The sequence below is a fragment of the Amaranthus tricolor genome, chromosome 1 (assembly GCF_026212465.1).
Source record: "Amaranthus tricolor cultivar Red isolate AtriRed21 chromosome 1, ASM2621246v1, whole genome shotgun sequence".
Taxonomy (NCBI): Eukaryota; Viridiplantae; Streptophyta; class Magnoliopsida; order Caryophyllales; family Amaranthaceae; genus Amaranthus; species Amaranthus tricolor.
This window is the reverse complement of record NC_080047.1, coordinates 12,352,764-12,373,538: the sequence shown is the minus strand read 5'-3', so window position 1 is coordinate 12,373,538 and position 20,775 is coordinate 12,352,764. Positions and strand designations below refer to the sequence as shown.

Here is a 20,775-nt window from a genome sequence, read left to right as displayed (position 1 = left end):
TATTTGCTGGTATTTATTGTGCTATCAATGTCCTGCTAGTCTTAAACGAGTATGATTAGTAGGGATGGCAATTCAGTCCGAATCCAACCCTAATCCAACTCGATCCGAGGAAAATAATTCGATTCGAGTCCGAGGAAAAGGTTATCTGACTCAAACTCCGACTTCACGATCTGAATCCGAGTTAGAGACGGACCGGAATTGGACCTTATTAAAAATCCGACACTCCGACCCGACTCCGACCCGACTCTGACCCTGAAGGAAATCCGACTTTGAATTTGACTTTTAACCCAATATTTTGTTTCCTTTTAAAACTCTAGACGTGACTAATTCAAGCTCTCTGTCATACTAATTGTAATTTTCGATTTTGAAAAACTACTTGGTATTTTTATTTAGATCAATCAATCAAAATACGACAAATCAGATTAAGAGAAACGCCAAATCAAAATGCGAGAAAATTTTGTTAAATTGTAATATTAGGAATATTTCTCATGTTAAACTTGAATTCAAAGTACATATTTTTTTCTTAAATTGTATTTGAAAAATATATTTTGTTAACTTCGTATGCTTTGAATCATTATTACAATATCACAACGATAAAGTTTGATGATAATCCGACTCCGTTGGAGGTCCGAGAGTGCGAGTCGGGGCAAACTTGGAGTTTGCATAATCCAACTCCGAGTGAAGGTGGACTGAAAAAAAAAATTCGACTAAAATCCAGAGCAAAGTCGAAGTATGTATAATTCGAGCCGAGTCCGATCCATTGCCATCCCTAATAATTAGCCTACCCAAACTTTAACGTTTTTAAAATTGTTGTCCAAGCTCACCTACACGCAAGTTTTGTTTGTGCCATTACTCACTCTCTAGTCTTAAATGGACATGCTTAGTCCGCCGAAACTTTGAACCCTTTAAAAATTCTAACCAAACTTTAAACCTTTGTAAAATTCTAATCAAACTCGCTTATTTTACAATTGGGTGGGTGGAGCATGGCGACCAAGCCACTTGTGAACAACTCTAGTATGGAATCTAGAAAGTCAGCAAATTTGGCCCTTTTAAAATGTTTAACAGCGGAAAATTGAACGCCTAACACTTCAAAGGTTTTATTATAATTTGAGAATCCTTAAGACCTCTAACAAAGATAATAAAGTTCATAGATAACACAATATAAAGAAACATCATGAACAAATTTGTTGAGTTCTAGGTCTTGAAACCTCACACACCAACGTAACCTGCAAATCATCTTATCAATCGTCATCCAAAGATAAAACAATATCATTGTAGGCCGACCATAGAGAGAGAAATGGACAAACAGTGCACACAAGGGAAACTCCTTCTTATGTCAATGTTCATCCTATTTTTGTCACCATAAGTGAAGTGTGCATACCCTCACGGTGGCCCTATAAAAGCCCTCACCATAGAAACTAAAATAAACGATCATCCCTTTGGATGTTCATTCTCAACCTATCCACATCTTTATAAATCCATCCTAACCACATTATTTTAGACTAATGTCATCCTTGAGAGAAACCCTTTGATAGGCCAACCAATTTTCGTGAATTTTTTTGAGTTATAGTCTGCTATTGTTTACGTCAATATTCTACAATTATAACTTGAAAATTTATTTAATCGAACACAACAAAAAGACTATTTTCAAAATTTTAAAATAAATAAGATTCTGCAGAAAAAATTTTCGTTTGGTTAATTTTGACAGGTCTAAAAATCGACTTGATCAACCAATTTGATATATCTACTTATAAGTTATATGCATTCCTTATAGTTATATGAATAAGACGTGATGATTCAAGGAGAGGAAAAGCATAATCATGTTGGAACAATTAGGTAATAAAAACAATTTAGGGTTTAGGATTAGAAGCAAAACACACATAAGAGTAGGATCCGATGGTAAAAATAAGGTGAAGGAAAAAAAAAAAGAAAAATAGTGTGGGAGAAAGCAAAATTTAAAAACTAAACGTGCCTCGAATTGTCCGAGTTGGTATTCCTTGGCCCTTAAGTAATTTATGTGACGCATGTACTTGGAATACACGCCTAAAATCAGTTGCAAAAACCATAACAAGTAGTTCTATATGGCGGGAGTCGGCATCTTTCAAATCTACCCCCCAAATAAATTTTGAAAGTTCATTCAGCACATTATTTTTTGTTTTAAATTTAATTGCGTGCATTTATTATTTGTATATTATTTTTTTTGTTTTAATTTAATTGTTATATTTTAATTAAATTAAAAATATTTCATATATTTTGACTGTTTATTATGTATACTGATTAGTTCGTTTCAAATCTACCCTTATTTAATTATGCTAATAATATTAAATTTATTTCCTTATCACATTACTTAAACACTTTTAAAACTAAGCTAATTTATAAAATTAAAATATAAAAAGATTTTTTTGCTAAAACTATTATTTGATTAAATCAAATTCTCAACTTTATTGTCACTATAATATAAATATACACTATACGGTACACGTAGAATTGAGTAATGAATTGGTTTTAAATATTTAATTCTAGCTAAAAACTACACACATTGTGCAATTCTGTTCAACAATATGCTGACACTGTGAGCGGCCCTAGTAGCATTCACATTCTCAACGGTTCATTAAATGGACTTGTTGATAATGTGAACGTTTCTTTCCTACTTTAGAACGCGAGCAGTAACCCTTTTCTTCATTTTCAAACTCTTTAAATTCTCCTCAATTTCTTCTCAACAAAACCACTTGTCAATTTTAACAACATGATTCAAGCTTCCTCTTTCTTTATATTTGATTAAATTACTAGAAGTCTTTTGTTGAATAATTTAGAGTATAAAAGATATAAAAGTCTTAAGTATACGATGTTATTAAGGTATAGAAGTTATAAATATAATTATAAGTTCTAATTATACTAAAGTTTAATTCCATAAAAATTATTGGCAAATACTATGAAAATAGTAGGGCCAAGGAGATTATAAAATATTAATTTTATAATTAAAGATAAAAGCCTAAAAACCCGTGTTGAAAAGGAATAAGAAAATAGAGCTTTATTTTGAAGTTACGGCAGTTTATTAAGGTTGTAATATTTAGTGGGATTGTCATTGGCACATTTATTGGGTTGAAGCTAATTTTTAGCTAAACTAATTCCAACTTGCTATTTTCTTGGAGCTTTTAATTTGCTTCAATCATTAAAAGCTACCATTATACCATTAAAAGCTAATTTTATTTCCTTAAAAATAGGAAAGTGAGAAAATCATGGAATCATGGTTAGTTAATTATACCATTATATATATATATATATATATATATATATATATATATATATATATATATATATATATATATATATATATATATATATATATATATATATTCAATATCTCTAACGTGGGATATGCAACAATTAATAAGTGCAATTTCTTAATTATTTTAAGTGATTGCAATATTATTTCTCTCAACCTCTCCAAGTTAAATTCTCTACAAGTTATTAAATGTGAAGGAATTTGATCTCTTCTCCTCATTCTATTTCTAAGATTGCTCAATATAATCTCTAATACTTCACAAAGATTAATTATATAGTGCTTATAATTAATTGCAAAACGTTATATCTCAAAAGTGCATTCCAGGTTTGAAGCCTAAGCACCAAGTAGGTGGAATAAACGTTTTTAGGAAAACTAGATAGTGCCTCGATTTGGTATCATGTTTCCGTAGACAGTATTGTCTTAAAGTATCTTCGATTTAAGGTTATTATTTATTTTAAGTTAATTAAATTCGTTATAATTTTAAATTCTAGAAATTTGTATTAGGTTGTAAAGACTTATAATCTCATAGTGGTGCTTGTAATCTCTTCAAATTTTATTCACACAAAACATTTATCAATCTAAAAGCGTTACTTTAGATTTAACGATCTAAAAGCGTTACTTTAGATTTAACAATCTAAAAGTGTTACTTTAGATTTAACAGTTCTCCCTCTTATTTCTCTATTTTAGAAATATAAAGTTATTTCTCTATTTTTTCTTTTTTTATATATAATTTCATGATTTATACTAAAAACTCTACATTTATATTTTATCATCACTTTATGGTTTTATTGTTGGCTCGTTAGTTATATTTATTTTGATGTTTGTTTGAGTTGTAGTATTTTAGTATTGAGCATTGTGGACATTTCTTGAGCATGGTTGCATTGTACTACTTTTTGTTTTAATCATCATTATTTTGTTAATGTTATTGTCTTGATCATCACTATTGTTATTATTGGCCATTGTTGCTCTTGTACGTTGTTGTTACACAGAATTATAGTATTATTTTCACTTATCTCTGTTAAAGTATATAACATATCCTGGGGCTTTAACCATCAGCTTAAGCTTTTGGTTAAATTGATTCCTTGATATGGTATCAGAGCCAACGTGAGAATATACTCTAACAATCTCACATGAGTTCATATTTTACCCTCTTTCTCGAAAAACTCTTGCATGGAATTTGTGAATATGAAAATTGTTTGCATCAAATTTAAAAGAATATGTTAGTGGGTTACTAAAGTGAAAAGAACTGAATATGTTTTATTTTGTGGAGTGATGTTTAAGGACTATGTGCTAATAGACTATAAAGCACATATTAAGACAATAAATTTAACTTGCACCAAGTCTATGTTAGACTTTGTCTTCTTCCCCATATTCCCTTACCATTCTTTAGCATACCCAAAATGAAAAATGATTAAAGTCAATTTAGAGAAGTATACTCCTTCGTTCCAATGAATTAAACTTATTTGCTTTACACAAATTCTTGTGAACGACGGTTTTTTTTAGAGAACATTTTTAATTAGATTGGCCTAAAAAGAAAAATATATAATAAATTTTTCGATAGACATTAAAAATATTGTGATTAGACATTTAGAATATTATAAGTACTTACTCGGTGGGCATTAAAGATATTGTAAGTAAGGCATTGAGTATATTGTAAACAGGCATTAAGGATCGATATGGTAAGTAGGCTAGTAGGTTAAGTTTCTCGCTAATCATTAAGAATATTAAAAGTAGGCATCTTTAAGTACTTTTTCCTGTGGGCATTAAGGATAATATAAGTAGGGGTATTCACCTATCCAAACTCGGACCGGACCGGTCGAAACCGGTTGAATCGGAATTTTGAATATGCTAAGACCGGAGACCGAACCGATTTCATCCGGTCCGGTCCCGGTCTAATTCGATTTCCTCCCGGTCCGATCCGGGTTTAGACTGGTTAGACCGGAAGTAAATTTTGATGCCAAAAATAAATTAAAAAATGAAAGATTTTATAATAATTTAGCATATTATTTATTGAAATATTATTTTGTGTTAGAAATAAAAAATATAAAGCTCTTTAAATAAGTATATACATAAAAATCATAATTATTATTACCCTTCAAATTACTTTTATGTACATCTGGTCTAATTTGGATTTTTTCGGGTTTAGACCAGAAACCTGGAATGATGAATAAGTAAGACTCGGAGCTCGGACCGGATGCAACTGGTCCGGTCCGGTTTAGGTCCGATCTCAACTAGTCCGGTATCATTTTGCACACCCCAAATGTAAGTAAGCATTAAGGATACAATAAGTGGACATTGAGATTTAATGTTCCGGGCTTGAGAGACGGTCTCTCAGGAGATCGACTGTTTGCTTTTTACACCAAAATTAATAAATTATATACTCTAATATAATTAATTAAAATAATTGAATATTAAAAGTAAGAGAGAATATCAAATATAAAGGTGGTGTAGTCATGTAAAAACAACTAATCATAAAGGATAGTCCTCAAGCCTAGTCCATTCCAACACTTAATAATAGAAAAAAAGTTTGATGTCAAAGGTAGTTGTGCATGTTTCAAAAAGAAACTATCCATATTCCAATGCACAACAGATTGTAATTCTCCTAGAAAATATGCGTTGCAATTAATGTGATATTCATTTTATCTTCTCTTCTCAATAAAAAACAATTAATAATTCCAAATTGCTTTCATTTACAATTACTTACAATACCGAAACACCATGAATTAATTCATGCAGGAATTTGAGCATTTTATATCACATAATCAAGATAATGAACATACAAAGGATGATACATGTATGCTTAATGCATAATTATGAAATCCTTAATACATACTTACATCATGTTTAATACTTATGTACAGTATGCTTAATGCATATACAATATCCTTAATGCACTTTGGCCCCTCGGACAGCCGATGACTAAACTGGCCCCACAGAAACCAACACAAGTCTTTTCAGTGCACTTTGACATTATTCACACATCCTAAGATTACTCCCCATTAAGCACGCTTAACTGTGCAGTTCTTAGCAAATGGACTCCCATGAAAAAAAGATGCACCTTATTGATATGAGTAGTCTATCAATCCTTTTTAAAGTTTAATCGGAAGTATCACAAGACTACTACACCTCCAAGAACAATAAGCTCCTCAAATTTAACTGTTAGAATAATTTCTCACTAAAATTATGATTCCGCCATTAGGTTCTTATCATCGCATTGACTCATATTTATCAATAACAACATTTTCTTACGAAACTTTTTAATCTCTATATCCATTAATTTAACACTAATCCACACGACCTATCAAATTGAGTATAACAAGCATACTCTTATTCTTTTTACATTTCAAGAACATCCAGTTTTCATGATCTTTCTATATCCAACATCCTATCAATATTCTAACCTTTGTAAATTCATGCTAGTAAATAATTCCAACAAATTTGTTTTAATATTCCAACAATTTTACCATTTACATCATAATTCAAATTACATTTAGTTTTAGAATTCTTTCCCAAAACTCTTCAATCACAATCTTCTTTAATCAGATATCAAAAATGGCGAGATGACAAGGTAATTCTTGGGTGTTTTTGATTTGTTCGAATTTGAAAGAAGGGCATGGAGTTGCTTGCCTTGGTCTTTCGAAAATAACGGGGAAGAAGCTGTAGCTTTGTTGAATGGCAAGTAAATGAAAGGGTTTTTTTTTTTTTACTCTTTTTAATTATATTTATTTTTAAAACTTACTTGACTTATGGAAGGGTTTACTGCATTTGTTTGTAAGCCCAAACACCTATTCTCAATCTCATTCGAATTTCACTCAAATATTATTTTATTTATTTATTTATTAATTTTTTACTCTTACTATTTATTTTAAATTCCTGAATTAATTTCTCGAATGTTACACATTGTTCTTAATGCCTACTTATATTATCCTTAATGCATATTTATATCATCCTTAATGCCTACTTTCCTCATACTTAATGCCTACTTACTATATCCTTAATGCCTACTTATAATATCCTTAATACATACTTACAATATCCTTAATGCCTACTTACAGTATCCTTAGTTCCTATTTACATTATCCTTAATGTCTACTTACAATATTCTTAAGGCCTGTTTACAATATCCTTAATGTCTACTTACAATATCTTTAGCTTAATGTCTACTTACATTACCCTTAGTACCTACGTACAATATACATAATACATACTTGCAATGTACTTAATGTTAACTTATCGTATGCTTAATGTATATTTCCACAACCCTATATACCAACGTATCATGCAAAAAAAAAAAAAAAAAAAAAAGATACACCAAAAAATCAAATAAGCACTTATGTTTTGTTTCCAATTTGACACAACATAACTTCGTCTTCTTGTATTGGGATTAATAATCCTTTTATCAAGCTTGCTTTCTTCTTATAAATTTTCATAAATGTAACAAAAAATAACATATTATTCACACGAAAAAAATTATGTATTTTTCACACTAAAATACATATTATTAAACAAATGATAGCAAGAATAATCGTAAGTCTGTCAATAACACCATAAAAAACGGAAAAAATGAATCAACATGAAAATAGATGAAGCTTATTTATTTATGAACATGGAAAAATAGAGAAGATGAAAAGATTAATCAAACTTGTTGATTCAACAAGTAATGGTTTAAATTTTGAGAAAGTTTGAGAAGATAAAGTTTGAGAAAGGAGAGTATAGGAAGAAACAAGATGAAAGAGGTTAATAAATGAAAAATAAAACTGACATAAATATTGCGTGGATGATGAGAATAAAGTTTTTAAAATTAACAGTTTCAATTTTTATTTACACTAAATTATTTTTTTTTTATGAAAAAAGGACCAGCCCATGAAAGAGAATGTCTTCATGAGAGTTTGTGGTTGTCAAACTTCAACGCGTCTCTTATGTGGTCGTCTCAATATCAGGACGCCTCATATGAAACAGTCCACTACAACCACATACTTCTTAAAATTGGTCACATACTTATTACAATTGGTCACATACTTGATAAAATTTGATTACATACTTCTTAAACTCAAACTTAATCACATACTTCTTAAACTCAATCACATATATATTGTTATAAGTCTTGGTATTGATCACATACTTTTTAAACTCAATCACGTATTGCTTAAAACTCAATCACATAGAATTTACAACTAAACACATAATACTTTGCAGTGATCATTTTCGTTAAATACCTTGAATGTATAAATAATCACATGTACATTAACAATGATCACATACTACTTTACAGTGATCAATTTGGTTTAATTTCTTAAATGTATAAGCAATTTAATAAACATTAACATTAACACACACATATATATATATATATATATTAAATTAATCAGATACTTCTAAAAATTGGTCATATATTTATAACAATTGGTCACATACAATGTGATTATATACTTTGGACTCTTTTATTGGACTCGACTTATTAATAGGACTGTCTTAAACAAAAATTTGTGAATAAAATTGTGATGAATCAACCGTAAACGAAGTCGATAGACAACCACCAATATCGTTAGACAGAGATGGCGGGAATTAACAAGCTTGCACAGTGCATTTAGTTTCCCCAGTAGGCGCCTTTTTCTCAATTCACTTTCTTCTTCAAAAACCCTAATAAATCCCGCCAAATTCCCACATTTACATTGAAATTCTTCCTTTTCGACCACATCAAAAACCCTAATGCACCCAAAATTCTAAAACCACCTTATAATTCTGCAATTGTTTCTACAATTTTCAAAAGAGAAGGAAATTAGGTTTTTCATCGGAGGATACGAAATGAACAGCAAAATCACAGATGACGTGATAGAGACAATTCGTTCATTCGTAGGACACGATTACTCTCAAATGGACATAATCAGAGCTCTTCACATGGCGAATAACGATGCAACTGGTGCAGTTAACATAATTCTCGATACCCCCAATTTTATTTCACAAAGTCGGCAAAACCCTAGAATCAATTCGAGAGAAAGGGTCAAAGTTCCTGCCTCTAATTTGATCATGATGGAGGAGAATAACGAGAATTCAAAACCAAATGGGGGATTAAATTGCAAGGATTTGGCGATAGTAAGTATGCAGGAGAAAGAAAATGGGAGTATCCAATCGAAAATCGGGGGCGAAGAATGGTTGTTTGTTGGATATGGTGAGATTTCTGCTATGTCAACTAGTAAAGGGAGGAAGATCAAGATTGGTGAGGAAGTAGATTTTGCATTTCCTTTGAAGAATAAGTTAACTTCACCTTCTACAGCAGGAAAGGTTTTTGGTAGAGGTAAACAAGTGGGATCTTGTTCTGAGATTGTAAGATTCTCGACCAAGAGCGGTGGAGAGGTAGCTGTACTTAATTTTTAAATATTAATATGAATAATTAATAAATTCATCCGACAAAGATTACTGGTTTTTCCCTATTTGACAAAAATAATGAAAATAAGTTTGGTTTGTTTTGCAGATTGGTCGAATACCAAATGAGTGGGCAAGGTGTTTGTTACCTTTGGTGAAAGATAAGAAGATTAGAATTGAGGGATTTTGTAAATATGCTCCTGAGAATTTGAGTATTATGGATACCATTGCTTTAAACGTGAGGTGAGTAGTGATTAAAACTTGAAAACAAAGCCTCTATGATTTTTGTGGTTATCTAGTTATGAATGTTGCTGATCCGAAGCTTTTTGGATTAATACTTTGACATTGTTGTTGAATTTAATTATGAATATTGTTATGCTGAGTGTTATAAGGGGATGATTTCTGTTGGAAAAAAAGAAGCACTTTAAGAGTGTTGGGTTTAAGAATTTTATGTGTTTTAGTATCTAAAATGTGTGTACTTTTTGGTTTGTATCCAGTGTCTACCTCAACAGTTCAATGTTTCAAAAGAATCATCAAAATTCGCTAAAAGCAGCTGGAAATTCCAGTGAGGAATCAGTTTTTCATCCCTTGCCAACGTTATTTAGGTTGCTTGGGATTGCTCCATTTAGAAAGGTATTATATTTGCATGGTTTTGTCCCTAAATATTTACATATTTTTGTTCAAGTGTCTACCTTTTAATGCCAATTGCTGTTTAGTTCTTGTGATCTATGCTAATGGTTGGCCTTTTTCTTGCAATGATAGGCTGAGTTCACTCCGGATAATTTGTACACAAGGAAACAACCTTTAGAATCTAAGGTACAGTTAATGACGGCTTTTTGATAAACTCTTTGTAGTATGATGTGAGGTGTTTAATTTGAAGTTTGCATCACCAGAATCTTCTGCATGCCTCAACGGTGCATGCCAAGAATACAAAGAGTTTGACATCAAATGGAAATAAACCTGAAGATGAGGTAGAAGTATCAGATGCTGATGTTGATAGAATTGTTGGAGTTGGAGATAGCTCTAAGCTGGAGGTATCACACTTAACTCTTTTGAATCTTAGTTGTATTCATAGTTCACTGAATTTTCAAGTATAATGTTACAGGAAATGGCTCCTCCAAGCACTCTTCTCTGTGAACTTCGTCCTTATCAGAAACAGGCACTTCACTTCATGGTCCATTTGGAGAGGGGGCAGACCACTGATGAGGCAGCTACTACCCTTCATCCATGTTGGGAAGCATATAAACTGGCTGACAAGTATGTTTTGCTGGATTGTTTTGTAAGGGGAAAAATATAGGAGTTGTCAGTTTTCGGTGAATGAGTTAGAATGTTGTATTTTGTAGGAGGGATCTCATTGTGTACTTGAATTCATTTTCGGGTGAAGCAACAACAGAATTTCCAAGTACTCTACAAATGGCTAGAGGAGGAGTATGTCTCTTAATCTATTGTTGGACAAGCACTAATCTGCTTTATCACTTAAATTATCTATCTTAATACTGGTTTGTACCTTAAGATTTTGGCAGATGCTATGGGGCTTGGAAAGACAGTGATGACCATATCTCTTCTCCTTACCAACTTGGAGAGACTAGGATCACCTTGTAGCCAGTCAATGAACCTTTCTTCTGGTGAAAATAAGGATCTTAATTCAGCATTAGAAGCATCTCCTGATCCTCCAAAAAAGCTTGCAAAGCTCGACAAGCTGTTAAGACAAGAGATCAGTCTTGCAAATGGTGGAAATCTCATTGTCTGTCCAATGACACTTCTTAGCCAGTGGAAGGTATGTGGTGATTGAAGCATATCTATCTATCTTATTAATCAAAAGCTCTTTACATTTTCTGAGCTTCTGGATGAACTCTTTTTTCTATGGCAGGCTGAGATAGAAACTCATGCTCAGCCTGGGTCCCTCTCTGTTTATGTTCATTATGGACCAGGTAGATCGAAGGACGCTAAACTCTTGGCTCAACATGATGTAGTCCTCACTACCTATGGAGTGCTATCTTCAGATTTTTCATATGAGGTAGGATAGAGTTTGTTATGATAATTTTTTGCTCGCCACTAAACTTTAACATGTTTTGCTCAACCTTCGTCTTTCACAGAATTCAGAAGGCTGTGGAGCACTTTATTCTCTACGGTGGTTAAGAGTGGTGCTTGATGAGGCACATACAATTAAGTCAACTAAAAGCCAAATTTCTGTGGCTGCTGCTGCTTTAATAGCCGACTATAGATGGTGTCTCACTGGAACTCCAATTCAGGTGATTCCTCTATCTTTCATTTTGAATGCTTGTTACTTGACCAATTTCTTTATTTATTCATTTTTTTTGTGCAAGGCTTGCATGTCTGATGTGTATGTATGATGTGTACTCCTGCCTTTGTCCCTTTATACTCGTCATATTTGGCTTAGCACAAATATCAAGAGTAGTGTAGTGAATAAAAATATTTGGTGGTGGATAGTGCGTGTGAGAGGAAAAATAAAAAAGAGTGTTCAATTCTGCTAAAGATTTACACCTTTTTGTTTTTGTATTATAATGAATTATAGTAAATAAATTTGTTAAATCACGTGCACTTATTTACAACCTATGGGAAGTTGCAAATGATGTTTGCTATTAAGGTTCAGTTAGAAATCTCTTTGTGGTGCATACCGGATCCCCCAATTTCATTGTAGGTGGAAGCCTAGGTAAGGGCCATTTGATGGCATTGTGGTTGTGTCAAAGCAATGTAAGGTGAAAGGAAAAAGCTAGCTTACTCTTAAAATAGAACCGCGATTGATTTTCTTTTGAGTTTCGTCAACCCAAAGCCAAAAGTTAAGAGATTGAACAGTAAAAATAAAATAAAGGCTAGACATAGTTTTCTACCGTCCAAATATGTTTCCAAGAATAACTAGAAAATATTGGACAAAAGTGTTGTTTTAGTGCTAGTATCAAAGATCTTGCTTCATAAAATGATGACGTTCAGCCTTTTGACTTAAAGGAAGCAACAAACAAAGAACTTAGTTTTCCTATGGTGCTTTGCTTGCAAATTTCAAGGAAATCTTCCTCTGTCATACATGGCTGTATAGTGTATAATTTTCTGTAGCAAAAAAGATTGACATCCACCTGAAGTAATTTGATCTAATTATGAGAAGTATATTATTTTTCCAAGTATATAGGATTGTGGCTGTATAGTATATTATTACATGGTTGTGTCAAGTGTATACTGTATAGTGTATATTATTTTCTGTTATGACCATTCAAACTGGTATATTGGTTCAGGTAGGCAATTCTAATCTTTTGGGATTAAAGCTCTGGCTAATTGGCATTGTTGTTGATGTTGTTGTATAGGATTGCTTACATTTTTATCTTTGGTTTTCAGAACAGGCTTGAGGATTTATATAGTCTTCTTCGGTTTTTAAAGGTGGAGCCTTGGGGAAACTGGGCATGGTAATCTTCTGCTTGGTCTCTTCTGTACTCTTGGCTTATGTTTGTTGGTTTTTACATGGGCTATTTTGGCTTTAGTTTGGACACCTAATGCTTAGTTGTTGTTGGGAAGGCTCCATGGGAAGTGTAGTTATGTTTACATGTTTGTAGTTTTGTTTTGCATTCATGCTATCCATATTCATTGAAGTTGCTAACTGCTTTATTGTGACATTTAATTGTAAATCCTTACACACTTGAAGCTGGCTTTCTTGGTGAATTTCCTTTCAAATGTCCTCGTTACCCCTGTTTTCTTCCTATTCCTTTGATCTGTTCTCCAGATTTCATGGATGAATGCAATAATTCAAGTGTTGTCTACTATGCTTCTAAACAGCCTTGTAAATTTGCAGTCATATATAATACTGTTTGTGATACTGTAAAGTGGAATGCGGTTGTTTTTGTCAATTATTCATGTGTTTTAAGTGCTGTTAATTTTAAATTTGGTAGACATACACTATGTTTGGATAAAAGGAAATAGAGGGAAAGGAAGGAGAGGTAAATGGAGGGATAACATTTCCTTCATTTATATCAATAGGGGAAAGGAGGGAAATGGAGGGAAAGGAATTGTAAGGAATAACTTATTCACATTTTAAACAAAACAAATCCTTCCAATATTGGAAAGATTTGAAAAAAACAGACCAATCTTCCCTCCCCACCCTTCCACATTTTTTATTCAAACACAGTGTTAATATGTACGCAAGTTGCTGTTTATTAATGGGAATGACTTTTAAGGCATCTAAACCATTTCTGCTACAGGTGGAATAAACTCGTTCAAAAGCCCTATGAGGAGGGTGATGAAAGAGGATTGAAACTAGTCCATGCCATTCTGAGACCAATAATGTTACGGAGAACAAAGCACTCTGTCGATAGGGATGGAAGGTGAGCAAGCTAGACTCTGTTTAAACTATTATTGTAGTACCTTTTCCCTGTTTTTATTAAATCCTTCATTTTCTTATTACAGGCCTATTTTAGTTCTGCCTCCAGCCAATATCCAGGTAGTATATTGCGAGCTGACTGAAGCTGAAAAGGACTTCTACGAGGCTTTGTTCAAGAGATCTAAGGTATTTTAATGAGCTTCACTTCTTTTTGTAATGTATGTGTTTTTGCTTTAGTTTGGTTTATCTCATATTCATGTATAATACAGGTGAAGTTTGACCAATTTGTGGAGCAAGGACGGGTTTTGCATAATTATGCTTCTATATTGGAATTATTGTTACGACTGCGTCAATGCTGTGACCATCCATTTCTTGTCATGAGGTGCGAATTGTTTATGATATATGTTTTTCCTTCTTAAAGTTCTTGGTGATTCATTGCATTTTCTGCTTCTATATTGGAATAATTGTTATAACAATGTTGATGCTGTGATCATCCATTTCTAGTCATGAAGCGTGAATTATTTATGATGTCTGTTTTTCCTGTAGAAAGATTTCTTGGTGGTTCACTGTATTTCCTGCTTCCTACATCGATTTGGCTGCCCTGTTGGTGCTTATCAGCTCTTTTTGTTTCAGTTTCACTTGAAGAGTTAGGATATTTTGTATCTCGACTTGATAGCATTGGAGTCTCTTCACTTTCCTCTTTTCCTGGGCATATAATTAGAAGTGTTTATGGTTCTTTTCAAGAAAAAAGTGTTAAAAGCCTGATGTCATAAATATGTTTCTTTTTTTAACTTCTTCCAATTGCAATTAAGCTTTAGAGTTTTTATTGTTTAAGTATTCTGTTTTATGTTGCATACTCAACTTTCTCATGTAACATGTTGCTTAATCACTCTTTACTTTCTTTACTTTTGTTTTTGTGGATGACTTTTGATGTATGTTGAATGATTGCAGTCGAGGTGATACTCAAGATTATGCTGATTTGGATAAGCTCGCAAAACGTTTCCTTAAAGGTGGCAATGGTGCTGCTGAAGGTGAAGAGAAAGTTTTGCCATCAAGAGCTTATATTCAGGAGGTTGTTGAAGAGATAAAAAAGGGAGAGCAGGGAGAGTGTCCAATATGTCTTGAAGCCTTTGAAGATGCAGTTTTGACTCCCTGTGCTCATCGTTTATGCCGAGAGTGCCTTTTGGCTAGTTGGCGGAATGCTGCTTCTGGTTTATGTCCAGTCTGCAGGTATAACAAAGTATTATCTCTGGTCATCAGATTTTCAGGGCTGTCTTTCTTGATGTTTAATTTTTTGAGTTTGATAATATGCTGCCTTTCTGCTCTTCTGGCCTTTAAAATGATTTTGTTATGACTTTCTCATTGCTCTGGAGTCTTATAAGCTTTGCTATCTTCAGGAAATTGGTGAGCAAGCAAGATCTCATTACGGCTCCTACAGATAGTAGGTTTCAGATAGATGTTGAGAAAAACTGGGTTGAATCTACGAAAGTTTCAACATTGTTGTCTGAATTGGAAAGCCTGCAATCATCAGGATCCAAAAGCATTGTCTTTAGCCAGTGGACTGCCTTTCTAGATCTGTTGGAGATTCCTTTTACGCGGTACTTTTTTGCTGTTGGGAAACTTGCTATCATGGATGTCTTATTCCTATAAATGATCCTGTTTTTATCTTGTGCATACATTTCTTGCAAGAGCCTACACAGAAGTACCCCATAAATTTGGCTTATTCTGTCTTATTTAATGATTTTTATGTATGAAGACATTTCTGTCTGTTAAGAGTATTTATGGAAAGAGCATTCTTAAATGTCCCTGTGGAGCTATATCCCTCTGGTTGCTGGGCATTGATGATTTCGTGGAAAACGAATTGAGCTTCAAATTTTTTAAGGCTGCTTGCATTGTAGCATCGATATCTGTGCAGCTCGTGCATTTGTAGCTAAATTTAAGTGTTTTTCAGATTTTGGCTGATAGAAATATGCTATATTCCTTTTTAATTTTTCAAATGCAGCCTAGAGAAAGTTACTTTAAGTGTACAAATAATTTACAGCCCAGAGAAATGTTTAGGGATTGTACTCTATTGGGATTGAAGATTCTCTTTGTAGTCTTGATTTGTGGACTTAGGAAGCTGTGTCTGTGTGTGCTTCTGATGTTATGTTGAGAGTCTGACGGTACTAGCTCAAGTGAAAGAGTGCAATAGCTTTTTTTTTTATCCAAATAAATTTGAAGGTAATTTGTGTTTAGGATTTACTTAATGGTCATTTTTTATGCAGGAGTAATATATGTTTTCTTCGCCTTGATGGAACTCTGAATCAGCAGCAACGTGAGAAAGTATTAAAAAAGTTCTCTGAAGATAGTAATGTCATGGTTTGTTTAATCGACTTTGCCTTGCATTTTCTTGACGATGCTTTATCACTCTAGATAAAAATATTGCTTATGTTTATGTCAAACTTGCCCATGGAAATAGGTTTTACTCATGTCGCTAAAGGCTGGTGGAGTGGGAATAAACCTAACAGCTGCTTCCAATGCTTTTGTCCTGGTAGGTGCTGATTTTGTATCTATTTGTGTTTTTCTTTTGAGATCCCCAATACAATTAGGACTTATTTTCCCATGTTAAAATTGGTTCAGTAATTTTTTTGTCAGAACTTGTACGTCCATTTGTGGCACTTTATTTTTAGGCTGTATGTATAGGTATTCAAATTTGATTGAGAATATGTGTTGACATTAGTTGCTGCCTGCTAATAGTATGGCACATTAGTGTGCTTTTGATGACCTTGGGAAATTGCTTATATTAGCCTTTCTGGTAAATGATTCTATTATTTCTTTGTTCTTGGAGGTAGTATTTTGAACTTTGTAGTTGTTTGTTGAGATCCTTTTTTATAGAGATGACCTCTCATGTTCATTTGTTTGGACCTTTTGGTTCTTGTGGTTGACCCCATATTGTTGGGATTAAGGCTTTGCATTGTTGTTTCTAGCTAGTATATTTGCTTTCAAGAATGTCATATGATACACAGGAAAGACTGTAGAAGCTAATGAGTTTGTATTTTATAAAGGACACATATAGCTATTGATGATCCAGATGTGCTTCCATGGTTGTTTCATAAGCTGCGACTCTTATAACTTATTGGACATGTTATATGCATAAAGTTTTTTGAATTTTACACAATGAATTAACTAACGTGCTTAGTACTTTTTGAGTTTTGAAATGTTGAAATTGTTACTTGTAGGCTTGTAGCCCCTTGTTTGTTTACGACAGTACGACTCTAGATTCTTGTCAAGGTCATTGGTAGATACTGCAGTGGATTTTCGTAATTGCATTGTTGGTACAGAAATCATAATTGGTGGAGTTAAGCTTAGTTTCAATTGTGATAGTAATAAAAAAGCATCATTTATCACGTTTGAGATTAAATTAATACAAAAACAAGGCTGATCGCATACGCCAACAATAAGGTTTTCAAAAATGCAGAACGCTTTGTAAAGGTGTAAAACCCCCAGCAGTTTGGGTCATTTATCTCGCGTTTTCGGCCAACATTTGATGTTATGATAACCACATCACTTCTGTCCCTGCGTCACCATGTCTGTTGCCCAGTTGCGACTGTTACTGTATTTTTGCACTATGCTCATGCATCTCTTGGAGCAGTACTCAGTCATGAGGACGTTATGCAATCATTAACTACAAAATCTGTTGGCCCTATACATCTGCCCTACAATTTTTTGTGAAAAGTATGGAGTATGGACACTGGCTGTATTGAAACTTTTATATCTACTGGACTAGCCTTGCCAGTTGTTATCTCTATCCTCAGACCTCAATTAATCATGTTACATCTGTTCTGCGTTTTCAATGTTAGTGTTCCTTATGTAGGATCCATGGTGGAATCCGGCGGTAGAAGAACAAGCAGTCATGCGCATTCATCGGATTGGCCAAACTAAGGCTGTAACAATTAAAAGATTCATCATCAAGGTAACTTTTCCTCCTTTACTGATTGGACTTATGTATTGAAATTCTATAGCTAGATATCGTTTGTCTCACTAGGATTTGTTACCATTTCCTATAGAGTTCTAATATCTTGGCTTTGCATTGTGGTTGACTGGGTCAAAGTGGAGCATTTTAGTACTTGCAATCTTCATTTATGGCTTAGTATACATTTGCATTTCATGGCAAAGGTGTAATAGAAAACCTGTTAGTTTGAGGCAAAACTGCTCACACGTGACTTTTTCTAACCCAACACAGAAAAGACTCTTTAGAACTGTTTTTGTCTTTTATTAGTGTTGATTGTTGGTTAGTGAGGACAAAACAAAATTAAGTCTTGGTTTCTGGGAACTAGAAAGTTGTTTAGGAGAAATTAAGCTACACAAGCCTCATTTGTGTTTTGTAGACTTCATTGGGGCTGCTGTATGAAGCTCTACTCGTGGGCAAAACAAATTTGAGTGCTTTCTTTGAAGCTGCAATAACCACAAAGTATTCCTTCAGTCCCCATGAAATTGTTACACTTGCAAATGGCAGAAAAAGTAAGAAAGTGGTGGGAACATTAAAATTATGTGGATAATATTAAAAGGGAGTGAGAATGATTGAAAAGTGTGGATGAATTAAAGGAAGTGACGGGCACATTTTCATAAAACGAAATGCTGCCAAGTTAAACGGACATACGAAAACATAAAGTATAGCAGTTTCAGTTGGACAGGAGTATCTTATCTGGAGATTGCAACTCCATGTAGTTAAGTGGCAGACCACCTATAGTTAACAAATGGCGTACTATCATGACTATTCAATTTACTTTTTTGGCCATTCTTAATAGAGCCATATATATCTCTTTGATTAGAATTATAAGGGTAATGTTGTGTATATTTGACCCCCTCAAACTCTATCTAGGCGGGAGCCACTTTGATATTTAGGTAATGATATGTGTCTCTAACATCCTCTTTAGATCATACTGTATAGTTGAACTGTCACTTGACACCCAGTTTCTGGGTTGATACTGAATGACGATAAAAATATAACATGACAGGGTACAGTTGAGGAGAGAATGGAGGCAGTGCAGGCAAGAAAACAAAGGATGATTGCTGGTGCTTTAACAGATCAAGAAGTCCGTAGTGCACGCTTAGAGGAGTTGAAGATGCTTTTCACATAGAAGTCATAACTAAGATCATGCACCTTAGTACGGGTTTAATGTTCAATAGATTTATTTTTGGCAATCGTACATGGAAGCGATGAATCATGTTGAACAACTCCTAAGGCCCTAACCTTGACAATCCTTGATCCTTCTTGGGGAGACAGGAATTTGAGTGATCAGTTTTATCAACATCAGCAAGTGAGGAAATTTTGTGCAGTTAGATTGCTTGCTTTAGGGGCTGGATGTCAATTTTCTGAATGGTGGGGCAATTTTATGCTCTGCTTATTTGTATGGAGAGATTTAGAAGATAAGTATATGAGGTGGGTAGGTTGCGCATATTCATCTGTAATTTTGGTAGATATAATGATGTATATAAATATACCTTAAAATCGAATTAATTTGGTCATGTTTGTCCGGTATTTTTAATTATTGGTACTCAATGCTACTAGTAAAATATTTTTAGTTTGTTTGGATAGAAAGAAAGAAAATAGAAGGATGCATTTTTCTTTAATTGGGTAATAAATGAGGGAGAGTTATAGAGGAGAGGAAATAGAAGAAATGAGTTCATTCAATCATATTTAGTCATAAATCTCTAATTATTATTATAGAGACTTTTAAGAAAATCTTGTTACTCACCTTTCTCTTTCTCTTTCCCTCCTTTCATTTCTTTCTTTCATAATTTTTGAAGGTGATTTTGATCAATTTGTTGATGATTTCAAGGCATACAATGTTGATGAGGATGATGGGAATGCAATGGGGAAGGAAGGAGTGACATGACATTGGTGCTTCAAGGAAGCTAGTTGCAACTAGGTGCCTTGAACTAGGCGTTGAATGCCTTGAATAAGGTAGCGTGCGGTATCAAACATCAGAAGCGTTTGATGGCGTGTGCTCAAACGAGCACATGCAGTCAGACCTTGATTTTGTAGGCTATATATAGGGCCTAAAATCAATATTAGAATGAGAGGGAGGCTATTTATAGAGAGAAATAGATTTAGGAGAGCTTTAAGTGTCTTATTGTATTTAGCATGTGTAAACTGCATTAAAGAAGATAACTTAAAACTTGATACTATGACATCAAGCACTATGAGTGTTGTTTCATTAGTGAATTGTTAAATCTTTACTGAAATATACTTTCACTTGATGGAAGGTGTTTTAGATACCATTTATGTTTTGTGTGCTTAGTTCATTAAAGCATTAATCTTTTCTTATGTGTGTCGATATTCTATTTTTCCTTCTTTTTCTACACTTCTATCATTGGTAGGCCCAATATCTTGTCCTTTCAAAAGGAAAAAGGGGAGGAAAGAGAGATTATTTCCTTCTCTTCCTTTTGGATCTTAATGGATGAATATTCATCCTCTCATTTCCCTTTATGTTTTAACCAAGAAGTTGTTAAACTTTTACATAGTACATATTGTAGTCTTGTCTGTCGACTTTGGTTCAACAAATCTTGTGAAAAACCGTCTCAGACGAGCTCAAAACAAAGAGCTCATGTTCTCATAATTTGTACTCTCTCCAATTCACTAGTAATGTCTCATAATTTAATCCTTAATAGTGAATTGTAAGGAGTATTAGTTGTATTATTGAACTTATATATAAAATGCTTTTCACGATCATATCGCCTTGTACCATAATTTGTGTTTTAACTTTTATTAGAAGAGGCTTAGGTTTTGGAGCGAAAAAGTTATAAGGAAGTATAAAAA

At 33.3% G+C, this 20,775-nt stretch overlaps 1 protein-coding gene across 1 annotated transcript; it reads left to right on the top strand.

The window, feature by feature from the left end:
- Positions 1-8,772: 8,772 nt before the first annotated feature.
- On the top strand, positions 8,773-20,341 carry LOC130821143 (DNA repair protein RAD5A-like). Its single transcript, XM_057686802.1, has 20 exons — positions 8,773-9,640; positions 9,759-9,892; positions 10,147-10,282; positions 10,412-10,465; positions 10,543-10,683; positions 10,755-10,906; positions 10,993-11,077; positions 11,163-11,426; positions 11,520-11,666; positions 11,746-11,901; positions 12,998-13,065; positions 13,855-13,977; positions 14,060-14,159; positions 14,243-14,355; positions 14,925-15,203; positions 15,371-15,571; positions 16,238-16,331; positions 16,432-16,503; positions 17,827-17,925; positions 18,971-20,341. The coding sequence occupies exons 1-20, from the start codon at positions 9,092-9,094 to the stop codon at positions 19,091-19,093; spliced, it is 3,090 nt and encodes a 1,029-aa protein (XP_057542785.1). The 5' UTR covers positions 8,773-9,091; the 3' UTR covers positions 19,094-20,341.
- The last annotated feature ends 434 nt before the right edge of the window (positions 20,342-20,775 follow it).